Below are 23,745 nucleotides of genomic sequence, written 5' to 3' on the forward strand. Positions count from 1 at the left end.
TCAAAAAAAGGGGAGGCTGCCAGCATCGCATCGGCACCAGCATCCCCGGTTTTGCTGGGGAAGGATAGCGCATACGGGAGCCGCGCAGAGCCAAGCGTGCCAGTCTCCGTAGGCTGGCGCACTCCCTGGGACTCCCCCCAGTTTCAGTGAGAAGCCAGGGAAGCAAGCGGCTCAGGGCAGGGAAACGCAGAGCCCAAATACCCAGCTAATAAAAACACTGTCTGCTTGCAGCCGGCATGAATATACACAGAGTCCGGGCTCATCACAAAGGGTCACAGTCCGATTCCCCCAGTCCTAAACAGCCGCTCTGGGCAGAGACGTGTCCAAATATAGCCTTCTCCCTGCGACCTCCTCGAAGAAACCAGGGCTTGCCCAACAGTTAAGAGATGTTAGCAGGAGCCCGAGGATGCTTTCAGCACGAGCTCTCTTTCAGGACACTGTCCGCCTCTTGCTGCTGCAGGGAAGGATTTGGGGAAAACCTGTGCTGACGCAAACCTGCCCAGGATGGGACGTGGGGGACTCATGGGATCTTAAATACGGTGGGTTACGGACTGGGTTCGCATGCCAGGTGAGATCCAGGCTGGCTCAGGTGAGGAGAGCGGACGCAGAGCTACGGAGAGGCCCAGGATAACCCCCGATGCCGTGAGCACTGCGAGGAGGAGGAGGAGGAGGAGGGCAGCCACCCTCACGTGCATTTTGGCAGCAATCCATAGGCAAGGGCAGCAATGAACCAGGGGCAGCCCCTGGCTTGGACAATTTACAGCGTAAATAGACAAATGGGGACCGGGAGGATAATTATTAATCTGTATGCTATGCAGCGCAGGCAGAAGACCCTGAGAGCTGCAGCCACGAGCAGCTCCTGCCCTAAGCCCTCCCGTGGGAGCAGCAGAGGGGCGTTTGGTCCCCCTCTTGCCCGTGGGGGAGAAGGCGGTGGAGTGGAAGAAGAGTCTCCCCGCCACTCACACAGCCAGGCTCAGCTCACGGTCCCAGGGAGCGAGAACATCGGTAACGAGCAGCCGGAGCTGGACCACGCAGCAACGAGAGGCTGAAAAAATCAATCCCCGATCCCCCAGCTCCGCAGGGACGCGGGCTGACTGCTGGAGCGGACCGGAGGCTCACAAGGAAAAAGCCAGGGCTGTCTGAGAAGGGCCTCTGGCTCCCACCCGCTCCGGGGCTAATGCCGGCCGCTGCCAGGGACAGGCTCTCCTGGGTGTCCCAGGAGGGTGGCGAGTGCTGCTGTGTCGCTACACCATCTTCTCTCTCACTTCTGCGCGACTGCTGCCACGCAAGCTGGGCCCGCAAGCTGCCGAGAAGCGTCGCTCCAGGTATGACTGCAGGGGAGAGGCAAGCTGCAGAGATGCGTTTCTTCCAAAGGGATGTACGCCATCGAGTTCTCCTCAAAAATTCGGCAAAGGATGAGCCTCCCTATCAGGGGCACTCGGTAACGCTGCTGCCCAGCTGTTTGCGCTAGGCTGCATCAAGAGGCGCAACTAAAATTTCTCAAAGTCAAAGAAAAGCCGTAAAAATGCATCTGGAAAACAGACACATGCTCCGGCACCTACGGCTTGATCCGCTGAGCCTGCTGCCCCCCACGCTGCTCTCGCCAACACCAAGCACGGGACCGCGTTTCAACATAGGGAATGCCTCCAGAAATGGCCTTGGCTTGGGACAGGGGGTCTCTCCGGCCGGCCGAGGACACAGCTCCGCAGAGCGGGTACCACCCCTGCAGTCACAACAAGGAGGAGCTCAGCACCAGGAGACAGACCTTTCCTCTTGGACTACTTTATTTGGTAAAACTCAGAAACCAACAACTGATTGAGCTTCCCAGAGCTTCCCTCCCTGAGTGAGCCGCAGATCCTGTGGAGACAGAGGAGCGCGCTGTCCCGCTCCACTTCGTCACCCAGACGTAGAGAAATTCTGCCCCCCCGGCGCCCACAGGTCTCCCCAGGCCCAGATGACTCCTCCAGCCCTCGCCCTCACCTTAGAGGCAGCTTTGCTTCCTCTTCCAAAAAAACCCACAACGAATCAAAAAGAATCAAAAACGAAACCAAAAGCGAAGGGAAAAAAAAAAAAAAAAAAAAAAGACAACAGTGAAGAGTGAATCCAGGCAAGGGCACCGCATCAGCCAAACGCTACCGGTCAGTCACCCAACGAGAGCGACCAGCGAAGCCCAGTTCTGGGTCAGCAGCCGAGTCCGCAGGATTTATGAATCCAAGCAGGCGATGACGTGGTGCCTGACCACCCCACCCCCCCCCAAATCCCTAGCAAGCTGGCTCCCCTTCAGAGACTCCTTCCCCCACGTCCCCTCGAGCAAGGGCCACCACCACTCGTGTTCAGTGCAGCTGGCCGGGGGTCCCCAAGCTGCAGGTGGGGAAAAGACTCCCTTGCTCTACGTGGAGGAAGGTGCTAGGGAACGACCCCGAATCCTGCTAATGGATCCGGGTCAGCTCCTCCACGATCTTTATCAGGTCGTCTACGGTGGCCTCCCTCTTCATGCCGCTGCCGTCATCAATCTGCAAGGAGAGAAAAAGGCATCAGAGCATGGAGACATCAGCAGGTGCCAAAGAACGCTCCCAGACCATCGCCTTGTAGGAAGGCATGCTTTTAGGATTTGCTGATTTACTGCAGCCTGGATTCCTGAGCAGGGTCCCTACTGCTAATTTTGAAGGGCCTAAGCTCACATCACCCCTCTCACCTGCAAGTTTGCCACCACCTCCTGCATCTTGGGCCTGCTGATGTCCAGGAAGCTTTCAATCAGGTCACCATCAATGAACCCTGTAGCCGGTTCTGTCTTGCGCTCGGTGTGAAACGATCTCCAGGTGCCACCGTCAAGGAGCCAAATGCGCACGGAGTAACACCAGCCGCTGACTATGGGTGCACACAGCAGCTGCCCCAGACAGACCGACGATGCCACGTCAAGAGGATCACAGAATTTGGGCCACGTTTTTAGGGCTACCACAAGGCCAGATTCATCCTCAAACCCTGCAAGATAGACTCCTGTCTACTGCAGGCACCTTCTCTGCGAGCTCAAAGTCCTGGGCACCTGGCAAACACACTCCCCCCCTCTCCAACTGATGTACGCTCCCACCAGAGTGTCCTAACAGAGATAAACCACCAACACCTCCCCCTGATGTCTGGCTCAGGCCAAATTCACAAGCCAGCCCCCAGCATTGACTGGCACAGGCTCCTGACTGAACTGCAAAAGGATATAAGGAGTGCTCAATCTTGCCCACGCTCTTGATGACTTTATTCAGCCTGTTCTGCATGTCCAGGAGGAGGTTGTACCAGCTCTCTGACAGCGAGGTCACCAGTCCTGCAAAGGGCAAAATGGAGACGAAGGTTCAGGGCTCACCCCAGGGCATCCCAGCAGCTCCCAGCAGGCAGGGATCGACTGGCTGCCGGGACTGGAGTTGTGCTGGAAGCTGGTGCCTGGGAGGGCTGGGACAAGGAAGGAGTTTCAAAGAAAGCCAGAGCACTTTCCTCTCCTGGAAGCAATCCAGAGAGAAAAGCAGGTTTCTGAGGGGGGTACGGCACAGAGTGTCACTCGACTGGGGAACAGAGAAGAACGGAGACGTGAGGAAACCCCATCCCAGGTTCAGCAGCAGGGAAGCGGACCTGTTACCCTCCCACTCAGGCTAGGGAACTTTGACCCTTACCAATCATGCCGTTGACTGTGCCGAAGAGAACCGAGCCCTGTGTTGGTGTGGAGGTCTCACCCAGGTTCTGCATGACCAGAGACCCATGACAGAAAACATTGACGAACTCTCCCAGGTGGGAAAGTCCCACCTCCTGCAAGTGCTGACGCTCCTCATCGGTCGTGGCCGCACTGAAATCCAAAGCACCCTGCTCAGTCTGTGCTGGGGTGACACGAAAGCCTCCCCTGCTCCCACCTCACTGCTCCTCAGAGCTGGGCACGCTCCTCCCAGCTTTCCTGCCTGTTAGCTGCTTCTGTAGCTGTAACGTGGAGGAGACCAGAAGGTCCTATCACCCCATCCCACCCGTCACACATTGCCACATTCCCCTCACAGCCAGCTCACCTGTCCTTCTGGCACACAAACAAATTGAAAGCATTCTCTGCTCCCAAGAAGTTGTCGTCATCCAGGATCTCCACAGCGCTCATCCAGTTCGGATTGAAGTCCCGGGCAATCTGGAAGGGGACAAGAGGAGACGCAGTGTGCCCAGATGGCCTGTCCTGTGATCCAGCACCTTCATTCCACCCAACACCAACATTCAGGAACAAGGTGGGATCCAGTCTGTCCCTCTCTGCTAGATGAAGCAGCTGAGCGCGAAAGGCACCAAGCACCTTCTGGAGACGGCCCTGGCCCGAGCGGCACTTGGACAATGCCAGGGCACTCCCTGGGCAAACGCAGACCAGCCCGTGCCAAAGCCATGCCCACAGCCACTCTAACAATTTAAATGCACAGACCGTCTCAGTGCCTGGTCCTTCCCCCAGCTTACGCTGCATTTGCTGACAGAGATGCAGCTACAGTCGCACTAAGCCATTCTAACTGTACAACAGGCAGTCCAGATGGCAGCTCCCCACCCCTGGCAGGCAGCAATCATGCACCCAAAGCCTGCTCTTCTCAAGGCTGCTGATTCATTGCCCAGTTTCCTGGAAGCCCGGGGATCTGTCCCTCCATAAACCACAGCAATCTGTCTAAAAGCACGTCCAGGTGACGCTGCTCTCATTGCACAGCCCTACAGCCTTGTCTTCAAAGGGCTAGCGAAGTGGGACGAGCCAGGCTCCTTCTTTTATCACCTTAAACACTGTTCCCCCTGCTCTGAGCCTATTGGAAGAGGCAGCACAGGCTCCCAGCATGCCTTCGACCAAGACTATTTAACAGCATTGATACCTCCTCAAAGTTTCCCTCCATGGGTTTGTACGCAAGGAGAAGGACAGACCGCATCAGATCTCCCACAAGGATGAAGTCTCCTTTGGTTTTCAGGTAGAGCGCCATGATGTTGTTGTAATGGTTGCACTCTGTGCGCAGTTCTTTCTCTGCTGTCCATTCATACAGGCGCACCTGAAGGAAGGGACACAGCTCTGAGCCAGCACGGACACACACGCCAGCCAGGACACACCCCCCAACAGAGATCGGGAACGTGGCTGACATCCACATAGCTGGAGCAGCTTCCAGCTCTGAAACGCACTCCCAAAACAAGTCAGGGACTTGCGAGAGCCCTACCGTGCTGTTGATGCTGGCTAACAGCTTCCCATTGAACTCCACCATGGAATACACAGCCCCCTTGACCTCCTTCTCAGCCAGGCTCTGCAGCTTCCCTGGAATAAACCCATGCACCGCCCGGTTATTTGCCCTGCAATCCCAAGGGTGACAAGCCAAGGGGATTCAGACGAGCTGCTCTAATCAACATTGGTCCCCCTAGAAACTCTCTCAGAGGATCTGTGGGCAAGTAACACAAGAGCGACATGACAGCAGAGGCAGACACACAGAAAGCAAGTCCCAGAATCCAGTTCTGGTGAGGGATTCTTGGGCTTCTCTAGGAGATGGGGGGAAAGGGAACACGCTGTGATAGCCTGCAGCAGAGTGACAGCACCTACAGATCCTGTCTGTGGGCAACTGACAGCAGGCTCCTTGGGAAATACTCTCTGCCTGCTACTGAGACGTGAGGTCTCTTGGGCCTGAGGAGCTCATCTCTGATCTCCCTCAAGCAGCTGGACTTGGCCATGCGAGAAGACCTTGCTCTTACCGTCAGAGTAGTGGAAGACAACGATGCGGCCCTGTTTGGGCTCTGCCTCCTCGGGATATACCATGGCAGTGCCCACGATGAAATAGGTGTTTGGATCCTTGCCAAGCTTGCAGGAGACCAGGCTGAGGGCGTACTCATTTTGCAGAAACTGGTGAGCGTGAAGCACTGTGCAAAGAGGGAAAGGCAGAAACAACTGGGTCCCCCGGGTCTCGGCAGGCAGCACCTCCACATGTGGGCAGAACAGCTTGCCTAGGAGCAGCTGAAAACTTAAAACATGTCCAAGATGGCTGCCTGGAGATGCCCCTCTCTATTCCCCACCACTACCTTGTGCCATCAAAAACCACTATGCCTTAAACCTATGCCCTATGGCTGATGCTCCTCCAGGAAAAAAAATGCTTTGACTGAAGGAAACGTGCAAGATCACAGATCTTCTCAAGTCTTTGGAGATCACCAGTCTCAGCCACACACTGATGGGCTTGTCCTGGAGGAGAATACTGGACTAAGGTATGGCCAGCATTTGGGACTGGTACCTTCGAAGGTGTGCTGATCTATGATGAGCAGGTTGTGCACCTCTACCTCCTCTCCGAAGGATGTTTCGTGCGGTGCTGTGCTGCTGGAGAACAGCTTGCTGGTGCTCACACTGCTGGACAGGGCCTACGACACAGTAAGATCGGTCACATCCTCGTGCTACTCGGCATGTCCTCACGCTGATCCACATGGGCTGAGGCAACCGGGGACCAGAAGAATGAACAGGGGAGAAGGTGAAGCAAGGAGCTCCCTGGGCCTGAGTAAAGGGACACACTCCCTGCACCAGCAGAGACGTGCGACATGCGCTGCTGAGCAACAGCATTAATAAAAGAGTTTATGCAGTGTTGTAGCTTCCACCACAGCTACTGCCTGAAGGGGACTTGTGCCTGCATCCCTGGGAGAAGGAAACCACTTGAGACCAAACAGAAGCCTGCACGGGAGACCGAAGGAGCAGCACCCAAAAAAAAAAAAAAAAAAAAAGGTGATCAGACAGAACAGTGAGCATGCCGAGGCTGCCAGAGAGCAGCACAGAGAGCCCTTATCACCACCACAGAGAGATCTTACCACCCCATCTCCTCCCAGGCTGCCAAAGGGAGAGCTTGCACTCAGAGCTTTGGAAGAGAAGATAGTCAAGGAAAATCTGCATCACGGTTTGGCCTGAGGAACTATGATACCCATGGCCCAGAGCTCAGGGACTACCCAGCAGCTACCTCTCACCTGCGTGCTGGCGCTGGGTCTGAGCGCAGTGGTGCCCCCACTGGCATCCTGCACCTCGATACGACTGGAGAGCACGCCGAAACACTGCGAAACTTCTTGGTAGCAGATCTTTCTGTGGGACAAACAGAGCTGTGTGAACAGGAGAGCCAGGACAGGCCACCCCAAGGAGAGCACAGAGGCTCTGGAGACAAGAGACAAAGCTGTTCGCTGGCCCAGACTGCTCTCAGCACAAGCAACCAATTCAGTCTGCGTGCTAACTGAGCCCACAACAGGAATGCTGACTGCAAAGTCTTCCCCCAACCTTGTCCCATGCAGCAGAGCATGGGCCCTCAAGCCAGGCTCCCTCCCACTGCTCAGCTCACCTGGGCGATTCATAGAGGGGAACCGTGCGGATGTGCAGCTTCTGGATCTCGTCAATGGTACCGATTGTCAGAGTGCTGTTATTGGCCAACGCCAGGCTGCATGGGGAAAAAAACCCAACACATGAGCAATGGCGCTTGTAAGGTGGGTGGCAGAGCAAGAATCTCCTTCTCCTCCACACCCCTCAAAAATGCCTATCCCAGGATCCTGTTTGCTGATCCCAGGATCCCATTGCTGAGTCCAAACCTCCCCCACCTGGCGTCACACAAGGCAAGGCGCAGGCTCACCTGTCGGGATACCCATCCGAGTTGAGGGGACACATGTAGTTCACCTCCTTCAGGTTGACATTGGAGAAGACCAGCTTGTGGTTACTGCTGTAGATGACGGTGGGGCGGTCAGAGCAGGCAAACACATTGGTGGTGGACAGAGAGCGGAAAGTCCTCAGGACGGTGGGCTGGGTCCCAAGGGTCACCTTCTTGCGGTCACTCAGCAAGCCTGCAGAAAAGGAGCACCTGCGTTGGGAGCTGCCGCAATGGAGCTCGCAAGGGCAGGACGGCAGAGTGCAACGTGGCTGCAACACCTTGGGAAGAAATGAGTAAATGCATCCTGCTGTCAGCACAGGGCAGCAAACGAATGGCTGTAAGTAAGCATCGTTCTCCTTTCTCCAAAGTCTGCTGGAGAAATCCACCAACTCCCAGTGCCCACAGCCAGTCCCACCTGAGCATGACCCCATCACAGCCAGAAAGCAAGAAAAGGAGAGATCTCTCCAGAAGGATGAAAGAAAGTATGTCAAGCAAGTAGGAGGGCACGAGTCCAGCCACCCTCTCCAGCAGCCCGTTCCGTGCTAGGCCCTGTAGTCACCTGTCTCGAGGCTGAGCCCAAAGTAGAAGAGAGCTCCGTCCCCCAGAGCACACAGAAGGTAATGGCTGCTCTCAAAGGTCGTCATCAGGATGGAGCGAGGGATAATTTCTGCGGGGAGCAGGAGAAGAGAAGGCTGATGTCACTCACGACTCAGCCAGGTCAGTGACCACTGCCACCACCCAGCAGCCCCAGGAGAGCCCTACCTCCTCCCAGCATCTCCTTGTGCAGCAGTTCAAACGAAGGCAGCTTTAGGATGCGGGCAGAGATGTCAGTCCAGAGCCCGATTGCACAGAGTGGGGACATGCCGTTAGTGTCCCCCAAAGGGGTGATGTCCAGGCAGGCAACTTCATGCTCCATTTCTGTGCAGCTGGCAGGAAGGAGGAAGCAGACAGAGGTGTCAGTCTTGAGCCCAAAGACAGACAGCAGAGGCTGAGAGCCCTCAGGCCAGGATGAGAGATGTGCACCCACCTGATCTGCCTCAGCTCCTGGGGTCGGATCTCCAGGTAGTACAGGGCTCGTCCCACAGCCACCACTACCTGGTTACTGTTACAGGAAGCCACGCTGATGTTCTTTCCATTGGGCTCTTTCCACTCGCTCACCAGGGCTTTGGGCTCCTGACTAACCAGTCTCACAGAGGCAGAGGTGATCTGGGGAGAGAGAACACCTCCACTCAGAGCCAGAGCAACACCTCCCTTCTGACATCAGTGCAGAGAAGTACTGCAAATCCTGGCCCTGATAAGCAGCACAGATCTAGGTTAGCCCCACAATCAATAAGGGCTGTAGGGTCACCACGAGAGATATATCTGCATTTCCCTAGAACTGGCATTACCTGGATCAATTGCTGATGTGCTACATTGCCGCAGAAGAAAGTCTGCTGATCATCCACAAACCCTGTGAGCTCCGTCTCTTCTACTTCCTCTCCATTTAACATAAGAACCCTGAACAGGAAAGGGAACTCCTGTTATATCATGCTCCAACATGTGGCTGAAAGCCTAGCTCAGCATTAACCCCACCTTACCTGGTCTGGCCAACAAAGGACAGCACCAACGTATTGTCCGTTTCACGATGAGAGTCTGACCTCAGGGGCCACAAGCCTGCAACAAAGAGAGGCCACATTTGCTCACAGTGAATATTCCAAAAGCTGGTGGGTGCCAAGCCCCCTGCCCCACACCCCAACCTCAGTCTGTGCACACGACGTGTCCTCACTGGGCCCCCTCAGGCTGAGGGTTGTATTTGACAGCATTGAACAGCTCACGCACCTTTAATCCCCGGCAAGTCAATGCTGGCGTGCTCATGAATCCCAATGCCATTCCGGATGATCCGCAGTGAACCCTCTTTAAATGCACCCGAGCATGTGACCAGCTGGAGGAAAAGCAGATGATCTTTACCAACCATTGCTGGGAAGCTTCCCCACTCATCCTTGTAGTGATGGGTTCAGGGGAAGATGGGGTACCCATCTTCTCCACTTCTCAGAGGAAGTTTTTTGGCAGCTGATCCTTCCCCACTGCACAAAGGCAACCCCTTGCTCACGAACAGAGGTATCCAAGAATTAGCCTCTCCACTCATACCACTCTTCAGTGTAAGACCTCAATACTATCCCTGCACCTGGATGAGACTTTTGAGATCCTCCAATAAATGGTTTGTAGTCTTTTCCTTCCATGGACAACCCACACATACACATGGCCAGCCCAGACATCCCCAGCACTGAGAAAAGCAGAATGAGCGTTACCTGGCCTTGGCCTTGTCTTTCCAGGTCTACCACACACATGTCCACGATGGGACCGAGGTTGGTGAAGGTCTCCATAGCCACTACATAGGAGCCCTGCTCATTGCTGTCCACGTTGAGCTATGAATAAACACAATCATTGGCTTTCAACAAGCAAGACCAAGCAAGTGGAAAGGGTGTAGGGCAGACAAGGAGAAGAAAGGAAAATTTATCCACATACACCTCTGGAGGCCACGATGAAAATAAGTCTGTACAAAATCCTGTCTGAACACACAACTAAGCCAGAAGTCAGCTGCCACATACCTTCACAAGCTGTGAGTCCCCAAGCCGAGAGCCGACAAACACAACTCCATTGTCCAGGTAGGTCAAGCACTCTGCAATGGATGTCTGGGAATTGAGAAGGCACAGATGAAACACGACTAGCATGAAAAGGACCCTGCCACACCCTGCAAGCACCACATCTGAGCTGCAGCCCAACAGGAAGACCCTGGGCACAGCAGGGGAATTTAATCCCTTTACAAAACCCACAGAGAGTCCAAGCTTCTCCCAGGGACAGCGCACAAGCACCAGGCAAAAACCTGGGAAGATGGTGTAGACTTTCAAGTGCCCAGACAGGGAATTTCCCAGCAACCGACAGTTCAGAGCTGTGACAACTGTGAAACATGCCCCCACCCCGGGCTCCAAAAGAGACACCATTCCTGCCACTCAGCCCTCAGCAGAGCATTTCCAGCCTGTGGAGCCTCCCAGCCCTGTGGTGAGAAGTGCCAGGGACAGCGCACGTGATGTGGCCGAGTCCTACCTCGCCAAGCAGTTCCACACGCAGGTCCTTCAAGGTGACAGTGCCGTCCATCTGTTCCTCCTTCTCCAGAAGCAGCATGAAGAGGCGTCCTTCCATGTCCCCCAGCAAGTAACGAGACCCGTTGGGATCCACACGGTTGTGGCACACAATTGTACTTTGCTGCACACAAAGGAGGGGGGAATTTTTAGGAACCCATTGAAACAGCCCCAAATGGGCATCTAGCAAGGACCACCTCTGTACATGCCAGAAGGGAACAACGACATCCACAGTGCACCAGCTGCTGGCTGTAACCACAGCAGAGTCCCACTCCTCCTGCGTAGAGGGACAGGGCTGGATTCACCCTTCAGTAAACTGTATCAGTGAACACAACCAGAACCTGTAGTCAAACGGTCTCACTTTTGGTCACTAGGAACCACCTCACATTCCTAAATTAAACATGTCGCTAGCTTGCTCACAGCCCAAGAAAGACGCCATTGGAAAGCCTGTTTTCCTAACGCTGGGCCTTCCACAGATGCAGGGATGCTATTTGGGACCTGCAGATCTCCAAGCCTGCTGCATCTCCAGACCCAAGCTCTGCAGACATTTTGCTCTGTGTGGTGGATGCTGCCTGGCCTCCTGTCAACATATTTGGTTTTGGTTTAAAAATCCTCATCTTGCAGAACTTGATTGTATGCAAACATCCCACTGGCCTTGAGTACAGATGTGCCTGCACTCTGCTTGCAGGTCAAGGCCCAGATCTGTACATCAGCAGAGCACAGGCGACTGGCTCTGACTGCTCCAATATAACAGACGCTCCACCACAGAGCTCCAGTAGCTGTCTGAGAGACTGTAGGCATTCAGGCAACAATATTAGTATTTCTTTACCCAAGATTTATATCTCTTTTCTAGCCCGTCATTATTTCCAGCTTAAAAGGACCTTTTGATCACAGCTCAAGCCCTCTTTCAGCCCCGAGCGGCACCTCAGCCGTGCCATTTGTGCTTCCTGCACCGTTTAAATGTGGGAACTGGCCCGTCCCTCTGACAAAACCCACAAGTTCAACTTCTGTCACAAACTCTGTAAGTCTTTTTTCCTTTGAACAAGTGCCCCAATCATATACTGGTGGACTCAAGTCTCCAAGGGGCTCATTCATATCTTTTGCTGCCTGAAATGAAACCAGGCTCTGGCCTGGACCCATGCCCAAACCACGCACTACCTCCTAATTAATCCCTTTCTCTGGGGCCCAAACAAGATTTCAGCTTTACTGCACCATTTCCGAGCACTCCACAGAGAGCAGAGCCACACACTGCAGCGCAAGCACACGCTGCCACCAGCACAAGGATCACATGCGTCCTCACTCCCCAAAAACACAGACTGGGCATCGTATGGAACACCCACCCTTGCCAAACCTCTGGGAGTAAGTGGCTCTCTTAGACTACACCTGGAGACAAGGGCAGTTTAAATTCCTGACTACAAGTAGCCCAATACCCTCTCAGCATTCTCAGAGACACCTGGGAACAGAGGAATTACATGGGACACATTTCTAGATCTCAGTAGTCACTCACCTTGATGATAGGTGGAGCTATAGCTAGATATTTATCTCCATTGTGATAGGTGATAGACTCCTGCCCAATGATGATTGCACCTCCAAAAGGCTCTGGCACTGTGCAAGGGAGAAAACAAATGTCTTCTTGGAGAACCTGTGCAGCAGGACTGAGGCATTCAGCCTTGAGGAAGAAATGGGAGGGAAGTTCTTTTACAAAGAAGGACCAACCTGCGATGACCATGGAGGCTTCAGCCTCTACGTTCTCCTGTTTCCAAGGACCTTTGTTAAACTCCTTCTCACGCAGGGACACCTCGTATGTCTTGACGTGGCGACCCTGAGGGTCCTGAAAGAGAAGTCACAAATGAGCATGTATACTGATGACAGCCTCCCGGGCACAGCAACAGAGACTCCAGAGGCAGCGCTGACTAGCAACCTGCAAAGCAAGGAGACTCCACTCATCTCTTGCAAGACCAGCACCACCAGCGAGCTGCTGAGGCTTCCCAGCCTGCCCACCTCCTCTTCAGTCTCCCTCAAACCGCACATGTGTCTGAACATACACACACTAACGTTCTCCCTAACTTTATCCATACATAGAACAACGTTTGAATAAACCACTGTGCCAAGAGACTGAAAACTATTCTTGTGTTTTTATACAAGTGATTTTCTGGGACTTGTATTCATCTGACGCACAGCACGCTACAAATCTGGGCACGAGTGGCACTACACATATCACCGCCGCCTCCAGCTCCAGAGAGGCATTTGGGAATTCAGCTCTGCTGTAATGGCGCAGGTGCCAAAGCAGCTGATCTCCCATCTCGATGCTCCTCAGACCTTTCAGCCTGGTTTCCTGAGGAAACATAATCTGCTTGCTGAATAATCCCCCAACAACTCTGCCATTCCAGTAATTCCTAGCCCAGTGGGCAATTTCAACCAAACCAGACAGGCACAGAGGTCTCCGAGGCAGCAAGTCCATGTGGGCTTCACCAAAATATGTGGTGGGCAGACAAGAGGCCCCCAAATCAGCACCCTACTATGGGAAAGGTGGTCTATGCTAACAAGCGCTTGGGAACCCGCATACGGAAAAGACGTATGAGCACCCAAAGCACAGAGAGGGCTTTGAACACAACCCACTGACCAATTTAATGTCTCAAAACCTAAGACAAGGCTCTAAATCACAGGGAGCCAGGTTTCCTTAGTATCGTTGTTCACAGAACTGCTTAAAAAGAGCTGTTCATCTTGCCTCACCACTTTCCAGATCTGAGTAAAAGCGTTTTTTTCCTCCCTGTGGCTGTCAGCTCTGTAAATAAACACTCGCAGGAAAGCTGGGCACCTCCTGGCTCACCCCTCACAGCCTCTGCCACTTGGCAAACACCCTCACTGACAGTGCTCTGGAGCCCGAGGTCCTGGAAAGAGCCAGCAGTGCAGCACTGAGGGAAGCTAAGAGCAGTACTGGCTGACAGAGAAGGGGAAGGCAGGAGAAATAGCTCTGTGGGGAGGAGAAAGTTGAAGTGGGACTGTTAAAATGGCAGAGGAGTCACTAATGAAACTTTTGACATTTCTGGATGTTTTTACTCCACACCACAGCAGCTCTCAAGCCTGTTTTTATTTTTATGAACTTCCCCTTTTTGTGGTATCTTTCTCTGGTTTCAGAACTACACAAAAATTGTCTCAGACGCTGCTATTCTATTCAGTCCAAATCCTGTGATAATGATTAATAAATTGAGAAGGAATCAAAGCAGCAGCTTGGAAACGTTCCCCTCTCCACACACACGCAAGTCAGACACCCAGGGACCAAAACAAAGCCAGAGTTTTATGTAAGGCCTAATGAGTCAGACAGAACTTACATCTTGCTCCTGCTACAACGATAAAATTCATATTGAGTGCTAGACGTAGAGCAAGCTATTAACTTCCTCTTTATTCATATAACACATGTTTATAACGAATGAACCATTAACAGATTTACCAGAAATACGCAATAAGCCAGCCACCCTTAGCACATATTTCTAGAGCAAAGACTGGCTACGAGCTTCCCTTCTGACACCAGGTTTCAAAGTCAGCGCGGCTGCATGGGATAAAAATACGGTCCCCACATACACTTCCCAGTCACACAGAAACAAGACGGCCACGTGTTGTGAAAGTGTGCACGACACAGCCCTCCAGGTCAGGCTCCACGGTGTCGTACAAGGGACCATGACTCCCTTCTCCCCGAAATAAGAGAAGATTAGCAGTGCTTTTTGTAGGAAAACAGAGCTTGTTCCTACGCATTAGCAATAGCCAAAAATCCTTTGCTTTTTGAGGTAGAGCCTCTTAATCAAACACCTCCCTGTTTTTTTCCCTTTTTTGTGCACAACGTTAAATTGTCACTCAAGTGTCTGCGAGGTGGACAGGATATGTGACAGCTGGGGACACCTCCCAGCAAGGCTGAAGAGAGCACACTGATGTTTGTTCAGGTGACAAGGGAAAGCACCAGTGACCCACATGGCAGGGGAAGGGCACTGTCCTGACACGGGGCAATCTGGGCTGCCCTCCCAACCCCTAGTTACGTGGTGACCTGCTGTGTCTTTATTTGGTAACTGTCGGGGTGGGTCAACAGCACCCAGCCCTCTTGAAAATAGTAATAGTGACTTCTGAAAACAGACAGGGAATAACCAAGTCACTGCCGCCACATGGTTAGCAGCTCTCATGGTATGAGTTTGTCACTACGAACTATGCTAAAGCTGAACTAAATTCACATCAGATCCTCTGCTGCCATCCCAGGAACTTTCAGCTCGGCGCAGGCTAGCCCCAACTTTGACAAAGCAAAGATAATCCCTCGCTCAGTCAGCACAGCAAAGGCGCTCTGGTTCAAAATAAGCATTTAAAGAAGGGCCTACAGCCACTGCCTCTGTGAGGACCCAGGCAATAGGAGAGGTTATGGTCCCTCTTTACACTCCTGGAGTGGCCTCCCAAATACCAAACAAGACACGTTGCCTTTTTTTTTAAGGGGAAGGCTCAAGTCTCACAGCAGTGCCTATAGGAAACAACTGACTCTGGCTCTAATCCACTGTTCAGCACTTGCTGGAAAGACCCATGCCCTCCTCCCAAGCGTTTAACAAGGAAACGGTCCATCCGAAGCATCAGCTGCCCAGCTCTCCTGTGGGAAAGCATGGCTTCCCCTCTCCCAGAAATGGAAAAAAGCAGCACAGTGGAACAAGGACTTTCCTCGGCTACACAATGAGCCTGTGGGAGCCAGAACCATCTCTTGCTCTGCCCAAAGCACCGCTTTCCATTGGCTCCAGGACACTGCTGCTGCTCCGAGCCCTTGGAAGACTTTTAGAGACCCTGGCTGGTGCACCAGCAATCTCCAGCACCCTCCGCCTGTGTCACCAATCAAGAACAAGGTACCTGGTAGACGAAGCAGATGGTTGGAGCCTGACAGCCGTAGAGAAACTTCACATCGATGACTTGGAGCTCTTCCAAGCGGATGTTAAAAGCCTTTAACTCCTTGTTCTCCCGGTCCAGGGGAATGACCTTGAAGAGGCCATCATAGAGCCGCAGGCCGATCATCCGGCACTCTGGGTCAATGATGCCAATTATGCCGGTCTCTGAGGGACGGCCAATGCGATCCTGAGCGAGAGATCCGTGGAGACGGGAAAGAGGAAGGGCAATTAGCATTAGAAAAAGATTCCTGTGTGGGACTCAACAATAGTAGGCACAAGAGTTACCACCCTTTGGCTGAGGAAGGACTCCCTGCACATCTCCCAGCAGGCTTTAAAATACCATCTGGCAAGCCAAAGGTGATTCGGGCATCTCCTGCCTAAAGCAGCCGGCCCTTTCCACCAGAGAGCCTGGCAGAGCTCCCACAGCACACACTTTCTCTCTCCCGGGAACCAGGCGCTCCAGGAGCGGACCTTGCAACTGGTTTTCTAATCCCAGCTCGCTACTGAATGACCTCAGAGAAGCCACGTTGCTATCCTGCACCTCCGGTTTCTATCACTGACAGAGAACAACATTCTCTGCTGCTGCAAAATGCTTTGATATCCATGACCAAAATTCACCCTCCAGAAATCCAGCGCTGTTATCAGCCTCTACAGACCCCCCAGCGTTACTTGGCGGGGGCTGATATCAGCATCTCCATACGTCATGAGGCAGAACCGTGGCACGGGCAGAACCGTGGCATGGGAAGATTAAGCACTTTTCGCCAGACACACGAACATGTTACTGACAGGACATGCCCACCTACATCTCCTGCCCGTAACCCCTGCTCAGCTCCACCAGTCCACCAGTGGAAGCTCAGTGCGTGGCAACAGATGGAAGATATTTTGGCTTGAGAGCTGATGGAAATCATTTGGCTAATGACTAACAAAAAGCCAGAGAGACACGTGGATTTCTGACCTGCTCAGAAGGGGTGATTTTAATCCACATAAAACAGAACAATGGAGAACATCTACAATTATTAACAATGCTGTACGGCCACGATGGTAAGAGTAACTTCAGCAGTCATGCTTCTGGTATGCAGCGTGTAGAGACCGGCCACGAAATACTGGAGGAGTCATTTCCCAGGGAATATTTTACCTTACATCAAGTTTTGAGCGCTAATTCTTTTTACAGTAGAACTACCTCAAATTAACCTTATTATTCTGCAAGTTACCCCGAGAACACAGCTGTAGCCATGTCCTCAGTCCCTGAGCCCAAGACTGACCCACTGCAGGCAAAAAACTCTGGAAATACCGGTGGCAGCAGATGAACCATACCGGAGTCGGTGGTTGGCAGAAAAAAATCATAAATAACAAGGCAAAACCCCATCATTTAAGCGCACCCTTCACTAGAAAAGTAAAACCATCCCTAAGGAAGGGAATTTGCCCCTTCCAGGTGCTGCAGCTTCACTCACCTGCACGTTGCCATGGGCACGGGTTATAATATCAATGCTGTCCCCGTTCTGCTTGTACTCGAGGATGCAGGCATTATACTTGGCTGTCAGGATGAACAACAAATCCTTGCTCTCCCCCTGCCAAAGCAGAGTGGCGGCATGCCTTCAGGAGGGTGTCAGAGCCAGCGGCCCCAGCGTGCCCGCGCCTGCTCTCCCCAGCTGGCGAGCAGCCCCCTCCCCGCAGCGCACCCACCTTGGGGCGGAAGAGCTCCATGACGGCGGTCTTGCCGTACATCCCCACTTCCTTGACGGGCCGCAGCCCCTCCGCTGTCACCACATAGATCTCCAGTCGTGTATTCTTGGCGATCAGCAGGTTCAAATCCTCCGCTGAGGTGAAGTGCCCTGGAAAACGGAGAGAAGAAATCGCTGTTAAGCCACAAAGAAGCGACAAGGCGGCACCTCGGGGTGCTCTCACTGAACAACCTGCAGGAGTCTGCTGATCCTGGGGAGTCTGGTCCACACTCCTACAGCCTCAGACCAAGCACCAGCCTCTCCGTGGCACCCCCCCCAGCCATGGCATCCTGAAACGCCAGCACCTTCCTACCACAATACCCAGCCCCCTCAGCGACTGCCTTCCCTGAACTCTGACTTCTTGTCTTTCCCCAGGGAACCTCATTCCCAGGGGGGCCCTTTCCACCATACCCCATCTCCAGAGTACACTGCAACACCCCAAACCACCTTGCAATAAGGCAAGACACAAAGACAGACATCACCACCACCTCTCCCTGCAGCACCCCAACCTTCTGCTGCTCTGTAACCCCCCCAGGAACCCCACTTCCCCCGCACACACCAAAACTCCACTGAGCTCTCAGAAACCTCAAGCTTGACCCAAATCCCCTCGAGAAGCCTCGCTGCACCCCCACCCTCCCCCCAGCACCCCCAGGAACATCAATGCAACCCCAGCACCCCACACCACCTCCATAAACCTCAACATGCCCTCAGTGCCCCACAGCCCCCCCCCAGGAAACTCAAGACACCCTCCCCCCCGCCCCTCAGTGCCCCACAGCACCCCGGCAACTTTAAGCCCCCCCCGGTTACCCCACAACCTGCCTACAAACCTCAGGGCACCCCCAGGGCCCCCAATGCTCCCACAGCCCCGCCACCCCACAGATCCCCCACACACCTCAGCACACCCCAAGGCACCACAGGGCACTCACAGCCCCCCCCCCCCGACCTCAGAGAACCCCCTAACTCCTCCCCCCTCAGTGCTCCACAACTCCCCCAAAGGCCTCAGCACCCCGCCAGCCCCCCGGTGCCCCACTGAACCTCAGTGTTCCCCCAGGCCCTCGGTGCTCCCCCAGGCACCTCCGTGCCTACCAAGCCCCCCCCCCAGTCTCCCGCAGCCCCCCCACAGGCCCCGCCGCGACCGCTAGGCCGGGGGCGGAGGGGGGGGGGGGGGCTGGCGCCGCCTCTCCGGCGGTTACCGGTAACGCAGCCGTTCACGGCCGTCGGCTTCTGTGCCGTCACGACGTAGTTGTAGGACATGGCGGCGGTCGGTAGGCCGGAGCAGGACCGAGACAAGACGCGGCGAGCACCGGGAGCGGGGCCTGGCGCGGCCTCTCCGCCGCCGCCGCCGCCGCCACCACCACCACCCCTTCCGCCCGCCGCCGCTGGGACGTCAGCGGAAGGGGCGGTGTGGGGCCGCTCTAGGCCGCTGGGAGGACCCGGAGGAGCAGACGAGAGGACCGGTGGGGAAGGGGGATGCTCCGGGGGGTCCCTGCTTTTTCGGGGGGGAATCTCCACTTGGGGATCCCCGCTGGGGAGGGGATGCTCCCACCCCATATCCCGGTGGGGGAGGTCCCCACCTGGGGGGGATGCAGCCCCCCTGCTCCTCCCACTGCACCCCAGGAGGGGGTCCATGGTGGGGGTGCACCCCCTTCTCCCCCCCCCCCGCACCCCGGGAGGGGGTCCTCACCGGGGAGGGGGTGCATCCACCCAGGTCCCATGCTCAGAGGAGGTTCCCGATGCTGGGGTGCATCTACCCTTGTCCCCCCCCACCCCAAAAAGGGGTCCTTGCTTGGGGGGGGGGGGTGCACCCACCCTGGTCCCCCCTTCCCCTCCGCCCCAGAAGGGGGTCCCTGCTCAGGGAGATGCTCCCCCCCGGTCCTCCCCCACCCTGGGATGGGGTCCCTGCTTGTGGGGGGGGGGGTGCTCCCATCCTGGTCCCCCACCCCATGAGGGGGTCCCTGCCGTGGGGCTTGTCCCCCCCTGTCCCCCCCCCCCCCTCCAGGAGATGGTCCCCGTTCGGAGATGACACTGGACCCAGTTTCCCCGCTCTGATGGGGCACCCCATATCCCACCCCGTCCCCTCCTGCCCTCCCCAGGCCAGGCCATCCCCGTGGGACCCCCAGGTGGGACAAGGGGGGGGGGGTGCCCTGTCCCTGCCTGTGGCGGACCTTGTCCTCCCTCAGCCCCCGCCGCCTCCCGGACGGAGTTTGGACTCGGAGCTGAAGCTACGCGGGATCCTCCATCATCCCCACCGTGCCGCCCGCATGGAGGTGAGCCCCGGGGCGGCGGGGAGCCCCCTGCTCCCCCCAAAGCCCCCCCAGCCCCATACCATCCCCGTACCCCCCCCCCCCCCCCCACTGCCACCCCTCTGTGCCGCCAGGTCCCCAAGAAGCTGGTGAACTCGGCGGCGGGCTGCGCCGACGACGCGCTGGCGGGGTTGGTGGCCTGTAACCCCGGCCTCCGGCTCCTGCAGGGACACCGGGTAGTCCTGCGAGCCGACCTGGTAGCCATCCAGGGACGGGTCGCCTTGCTTTCCGGGGGGGGGCTCCGGCCACGAGCCTGCCCACGCAGGTGAGCTCCCCCCCCCGACGCCGATGCCGGCTGCCCCCCCCGGCGCGGCCCCCAACGCCCCGTCTTGTTCCGTAGGGTACGTCGGGAAGGGCATGCTGACCGGCGTGGTGGCCGGTGCCGTCTTCACCTCTCCGGCCGTGGGCAGCATCCTGGCGGCCATCCGGGCGGTGACGCAGGCTGGCGCGGGTAGGATGGCGTGGTGGGGTGCGGGTCGGGGCTTCGCCCCCCGCCACGGCTTCACCCCATGCCTCGCCGTCCGTGTGTGTCCCCCGCCCCGCAGCTGGGACCCTCCTGATCGTGAAGAACTACACCGGGGATCGGCTTAACTTTGGGCTGGCGCTGGAGCGGGCGCGGGCGGAGGGGGCCGACGTGCAAATGGTGGTGGTGGGGGACGACAGCGCTTTCGCCACCTTGAAGAAAGCCGGGCGCCGCGGGCTCTGCGGCACCGTCCTCATACACAAGGTCCGTAGGGTGACACTGGTGCCCAGGGCCCCCACCGCATCCCTGTGGGGATGGGGGATTTTGGGGAACGGGGCCCGGTGGTCCCTCACCCGCGGCTGCCCTTTGCAGGTGGCGGGGGCCCTGGCCGAGGCGGGGGCGAGCTTGAATGAGATCGTCAAGAAGGTGTCGTCGGCGGCTAAAGCCATGGGTACGTGTGTTTGGGACCCCTTGGTGCCCTGTGGGGACCCCCGGGGTTGCCGTGCCTTGTCTCCCAGCCCCATCCCCCCCATCCCCTCCCGGCAGTTCACAGCCCTGGGGCAAATCAGAGCCTCCCCATGCCCCCCACCAGCCCCAAATCCCCCCAGGCTTAACCCCATCTGCCCTCCCCACGCAGGTACCCTGGGTCTCAGCCTGTCCCCCTGCAGCGTCCCAGGCTCCAAGCCCACCTTCCAGCTGGCTGACGATGAGATGGAGCTGGGCCTGGGTAAGGAAATTCCCCCCCGCGTCCCCCCCCTGCCCCGGCGGGGGCTGAGTGCCCCCCTGTCCCCCATGGGGCAGGCATCACCCGGTGCGGGAGGTGCCCGCAGCATGGGCTGATGCTGCCTCACCTCCTCAGGAATCCACGGTGAGGCGGGTGTGCGCAGGATGAAGGTGAGCAGGGACCTGCTGTGTCCCCCCCCGGCCTCCCATTCCCCCCCCCCCCCCCCACTGCATCTCAAGGCCCCACTGTGCCCCCCAGGTGCTGCCGGCAGATGAGGCGGTGGAAACGATGCTGGCGCACATGACGAACCCCTCCAACGCCTCCCACCTGCCTCTGAGCCCCGGTGAGCCCCCCCTGGCCCTCCGCACCCCCGCTGGACCACCCAGGCAGGGGTCTCATTCTGTCCCCTACCCTGCAGGAGCCTCTGTGGTGCTGGTGGTGAACAACCTGGGTGGGTTGTCCTGCCTGGAGCTGAGCATCGTGGCCGGCGCAGCTGTGCGCTGCCTGGGTGAGTGCGGGGTGGGGGTCTTGGGGCACCATTCCCTGGGTCTGGTTCTTCTGCTTCTGGGGACCCTTCCCGCAACACCCCCCTCGCTCACGGAACCTCCCGTGCCCGCAGAGAAACGAGGCATCCACATCGCCCGGGCCTTGGTGGGCTCCTTCATGACGGCGCTGGAGATGGCCGGGGTCTCCCTCACCCTCATGCTGGTGGATGAGGAGCTCGTGGGGCTGATCGGTGAGTGCCCGCTGGTGGGGATGCAGCATGGGACGGGGGCACGGGGGTCCCCAGGTGCTGGGCGATGGGACAGCCGGGACACAAGGTCAGCGGGGTGTCCCAAGGTGCCCTGGAGCTGGGTGCCTGGCTGCCTGCGCAGGCAGCGCTGCCGGACACGCTGGTGAGGATCCAGCGGAGTCTTGCTGAGCTGGCGCTCGCCTTTCTCTCACCTCCTGCTATTCCAGATGCTGACACCACGGCCGTGGCTTGGCCCAACCTGGCCGCGGCGCCTGCGACGAGCCAGAGACAGGAGGTGCCGGCGCCGAAGGAGGGACCAGCGATTGCGCAGCTTGAGACCAGCACGGGTACGGGCAGCCCCGGGGAGCTCAAGTCCCTCAGGAGCTGTTACCTCCCCGTGCCTCGGTTTCCCTGTCTCCCCCAGGGACGGGCAGGGGTGACGTCTCCTCCCTGCAGGGCCCGGTGCAGCGCGGGCGCAGCTGGTCCTGGAGCGGGTGTGCAGCACCCTCCTCGACATGCAGGACAAGCTCAACGAGCTGGACCGTGAGGCAGGTGACGGGGACTGTGGCCACACGCATGCTCGGGCTGCCCAAGGTGGGTGCTGGCACCCTGGGGGGGTGCTGGGGGGCCATCAGCCAGGGACTCGTGGGGAGAGGGTACCCCAGCCATCACCTCCCAGGGGTGGGGTCTTCCCTGGGACATCGCTTCTTGGGGAGTGGGGAACCCTGAGCTGTTCTCTCCAGCTGGGGAGCAGGATCTGCCCCTTCCTGGGGGGATAATAGGGTCCCCCCCAGCCGTCCCTTCCTAGGGGACAGGGTCCCCCCACCCTGGGAGCCACGGCCCCGAAAAGTCTCTGCACCCAGCGGCAGCTGGCCCGAGGCATTGTGGGGGGTGTCCCTGCTTGTCCCCAAGAAGGGCAGGGATCCCCAGGTGCCCCTGGGGCAGTTAGGGGTCCCCGGCTGCCCCCAAGGGAGACAGGGGTCCCCGGGGCCCAGCGGGTCACCCCTGCCAGCCCACGCGGGGCCAAGGGAAGCATCGCAGCCTGTTCTCGCCTCTGTCCCTGCAGCCATCCGGGAGTGGGTGCGCGCCCGGCCCCCGCCGGCAGCCCCGGCCCAGCTCCTCTCTGCCCTGGCCGACCTGCTGCTGGAAAAGATGGGTGGCTCCTCCGGCGTGGTGAGCGTGGGGTAGGAGGAGGGGGCGCGGGTCTGGCTCGTCACCCCGTGGGACCCCGGCTGTGCCGCCACAGCGGGCAATGACGGGGCCGGTGTCCCGGCAGCTCTACGGGCTGTTCCTGACGGCGGCCGCCCGGCCCCTGCTCAACCGCAGCGATCTCCCGACCTGGGCTGACGCCATGGACGCCGGCATCGAAGCCATGCAGCGGTGAGTGCCGTGGGCTGCGGGACCCCCCGGGCCCTCCACGGGACCCCCAATCCCTCTGCAGGATCCTGCCAACCCTCCTGCATCCTGCACAGGTACGGAGGAGCTGCGCCGGGGGACAGGACGATGGTGAGTGCCGGTGTCCCAGGGGACGCTGGGCAAAGCCACCTCGTTGCCCGCAAGCCACGGGGGCTGCCGGCCCGGCCGCAGCCCTGGTTCTCAGCCCCCTTCCCCGTCTCTCCCAGCTGGACTCGCTGTGTGCTGCGGCGCAGGCTCTGCACGCCCTGCGCAGCCCCGGCGCCGACCTGCTGCCGGTGCTGACCGCCGCCGTGGAGGTACGGGGCAGGGGGCAACCCGGCAGGCAAAGCCCGGAGCGGGCAGCCCAAAGCCGGGCTGGCAGGGGAATGGGGTGGGAATCACCGTGCTGGGCCGCCCCGGCAGCATCCCGAATGCACCCCGTTTTTCCCTGGCAGAGCGCGGAGGCCGCGGCAGAGGCCACCAGGCACATGGAGGCCGGGGCGGGCAGAGCCAGCTACATCAGCTCAGCCAAGCTGCTGCAGCCCGACCCGGGGGCAGTGGCGGTGGCGGCCGTGCTGCGGGCCGTGCTGGAGGGGCTGCGGAGCTGAGGGGCAGCCGGCCGTCGGCCGCCCCCGTGCAGCTCCAGAGGTGAGGACGTGACAGGACGCCCCAGGTATCCCCAATAAACCTTTGTGGTCCCCTTAAGCTGGCCCAGAGCATCCTTCCCCACGAGAGGAATGGGACGGTGGGGATTGGGGCTGGCC

The 23,745-nt window shown here is 57.6% G+C and overlaps 2 protein-coding genes across 5 annotated transcripts; one reads left to right on the forward strand and one right to left on the reverse strand.

The window, feature by feature from the left end:
• Nucleotides 1-1,766: 1,766 nt before the first annotated feature.
• DDB1 (damage specific DNA binding protein 1) lies at nucleotides 1,767-18,732 on the reverse strand. Its single transcript, XM_030038398.1, has 27 exons — nucleotides 18,557-18,732; nucleotides 17,326-17,474; nucleotides 17,094-17,210; nucleotides 15,608-15,829; nucleotides 12,452-12,566; nucleotides 12,243-12,340; nucleotides 10,701-10,859; nucleotides 10,205-10,288; nucleotides 9,905-10,021; nucleotides 9,435-9,537; nucleotides 9,194-9,269; nucleotides 9,005-9,113; nucleotides 8,644-8,822; nucleotides 8,379-8,542; nucleotides 8,176-8,283; nucleotides 7,602-7,809; nucleotides 7,317-7,412; nucleotides 6,955-7,066; nucleotides 6,240-6,363; nucleotides 5,710-5,874; nucleotides 5,187-5,281; nucleotides 4,854-5,024; nucleotides 4,038-4,147; nucleotides 3,657-3,826; nucleotides 3,211-3,313; nucleotides 2,696-2,819; nucleotides 1,767-2,513 (listed from the first exon to the last, which is right to left on the reverse strand). The coding sequence occupies exons 1-27, from the start codon at nucleotides 18,615-18,617 to the stop codon at nucleotides 2,430-2,432; spliced, it is 3,423 nt and encodes a 1,140-aa protein (XP_029894258.1). The 5' UTR covers nucleotides 18,618-18,732; the 3' UTR covers nucleotides 1,767-2,429.
• Nucleotides 18,733-18,759: 27 nt separating this feature from the next.
• On the forward strand, nucleotides 18,760-23,686 carry TKFC (triokinase and FMN cyclase). 4 transcript variants are annotated; one of them, XM_030038437.1, is made up of 18 exons: nucleotides 18,760-18,820; nucleotides 19,544-19,630; nucleotides 19,741-19,931; nucleotides 20,007-20,117; nucleotides 20,212-20,393; nucleotides 20,502-20,580; nucleotides 20,767-20,856; nucleotides 20,989-21,023; nucleotides 21,112-21,196; nucleotides 21,272-21,361; nucleotides 21,473-21,589; nucleotides 21,814-21,933; nucleotides 22,043-22,180; nucleotides 22,653-22,759; nucleotides 22,863-22,966; nucleotides 23,059-23,092; nucleotides 23,209-23,298; nucleotides 23,437-23,686. In XM_030038437.1, exons 4-18 carry the CDS (start codon nucleotides 20,024-20,026, stop codon nucleotides 23,587-23,589), a joined length of 1,518 nt encoding a protein of 505 aa, XP_029894297.1. In that variant the 5' UTR covers nucleotides 18,760-18,820; nucleotides 19,544-19,630; nucleotides 19,741-19,931; nucleotides 20,007-20,023; the 3' UTR covers nucleotides 23,590-23,686. The 4 variants fall into 4 exon arrangements, with proteins under 4 accessions (XP_029894297.1, XP_029894299.1, XP_029894296.1 ...); XM_030038436.1 differs by having other exon boundaries at nucleotides 18,770-18,820; nucleotides 19,457-19,630; XM_030038439.1 differs by lacking the exon at nucleotides 19,741-19,931 and having other exon boundaries at nucleotides 18,766-18,820.
• The last annotated feature ends 59 nt before the right edge of the window (nucleotides 23,687-23,745 follow it).

Source organism: Aquila chrysaetos, chromosome 16 (assembly GCF_900496995.4).
Source record: "Aquila chrysaetos chrysaetos chromosome 16, bAquChr1.4, whole genome shotgun sequence".
NCBI lineage: Eukaryota > Metazoa > Chordata > Aves > Accipitriformes > Accipitridae > Aquila > Aquila chrysaetos.

Coding starts and splice junctions, on each gene's coding strand:
- DDB1 (XM_030038398.1), bottom strand. CDS start 18,617: ATGTCCTACAACTACGTCGTGACGGCACAGAAGCCGACGGCCGTGAAC. Junction 12,567..15,607: donor CCATCTGCTTCGTCTACCAG/GTACCTTGTTCT, acceptor CTTCTCTTTCAG/GACCCTCAGGGTCGCCACGT. Junction 9,114..9,193: donor TCCTTTGTTGGCCAGACCAG/GTAAGGTGGGGT, acceptor TTTCCTGTTCAG/GGTTCTTATGTTAAATGGAG.
- TKFC (XM_030038437.1), top strand. CDS start 20,024: ATGCTGACCGGCGTGGTGGCCGGTGCCGTCTTCACCTCTCCGGCCGTG. Junction 21,590..21,813: donor GGAGCTCGTGGGGCTGATCG/GTGAGTGCCCGC, acceptor CTGCTATTCCAG/ATGCTGACACCACGGCCGTG. Junction 21,934..22,042: donor GCAGCTTGAGACCAGCACGG/GTACGGGCAGCC, acceptor TCCTCCCTGCAG/GGCCCGGTGCAGCGCGGGCG.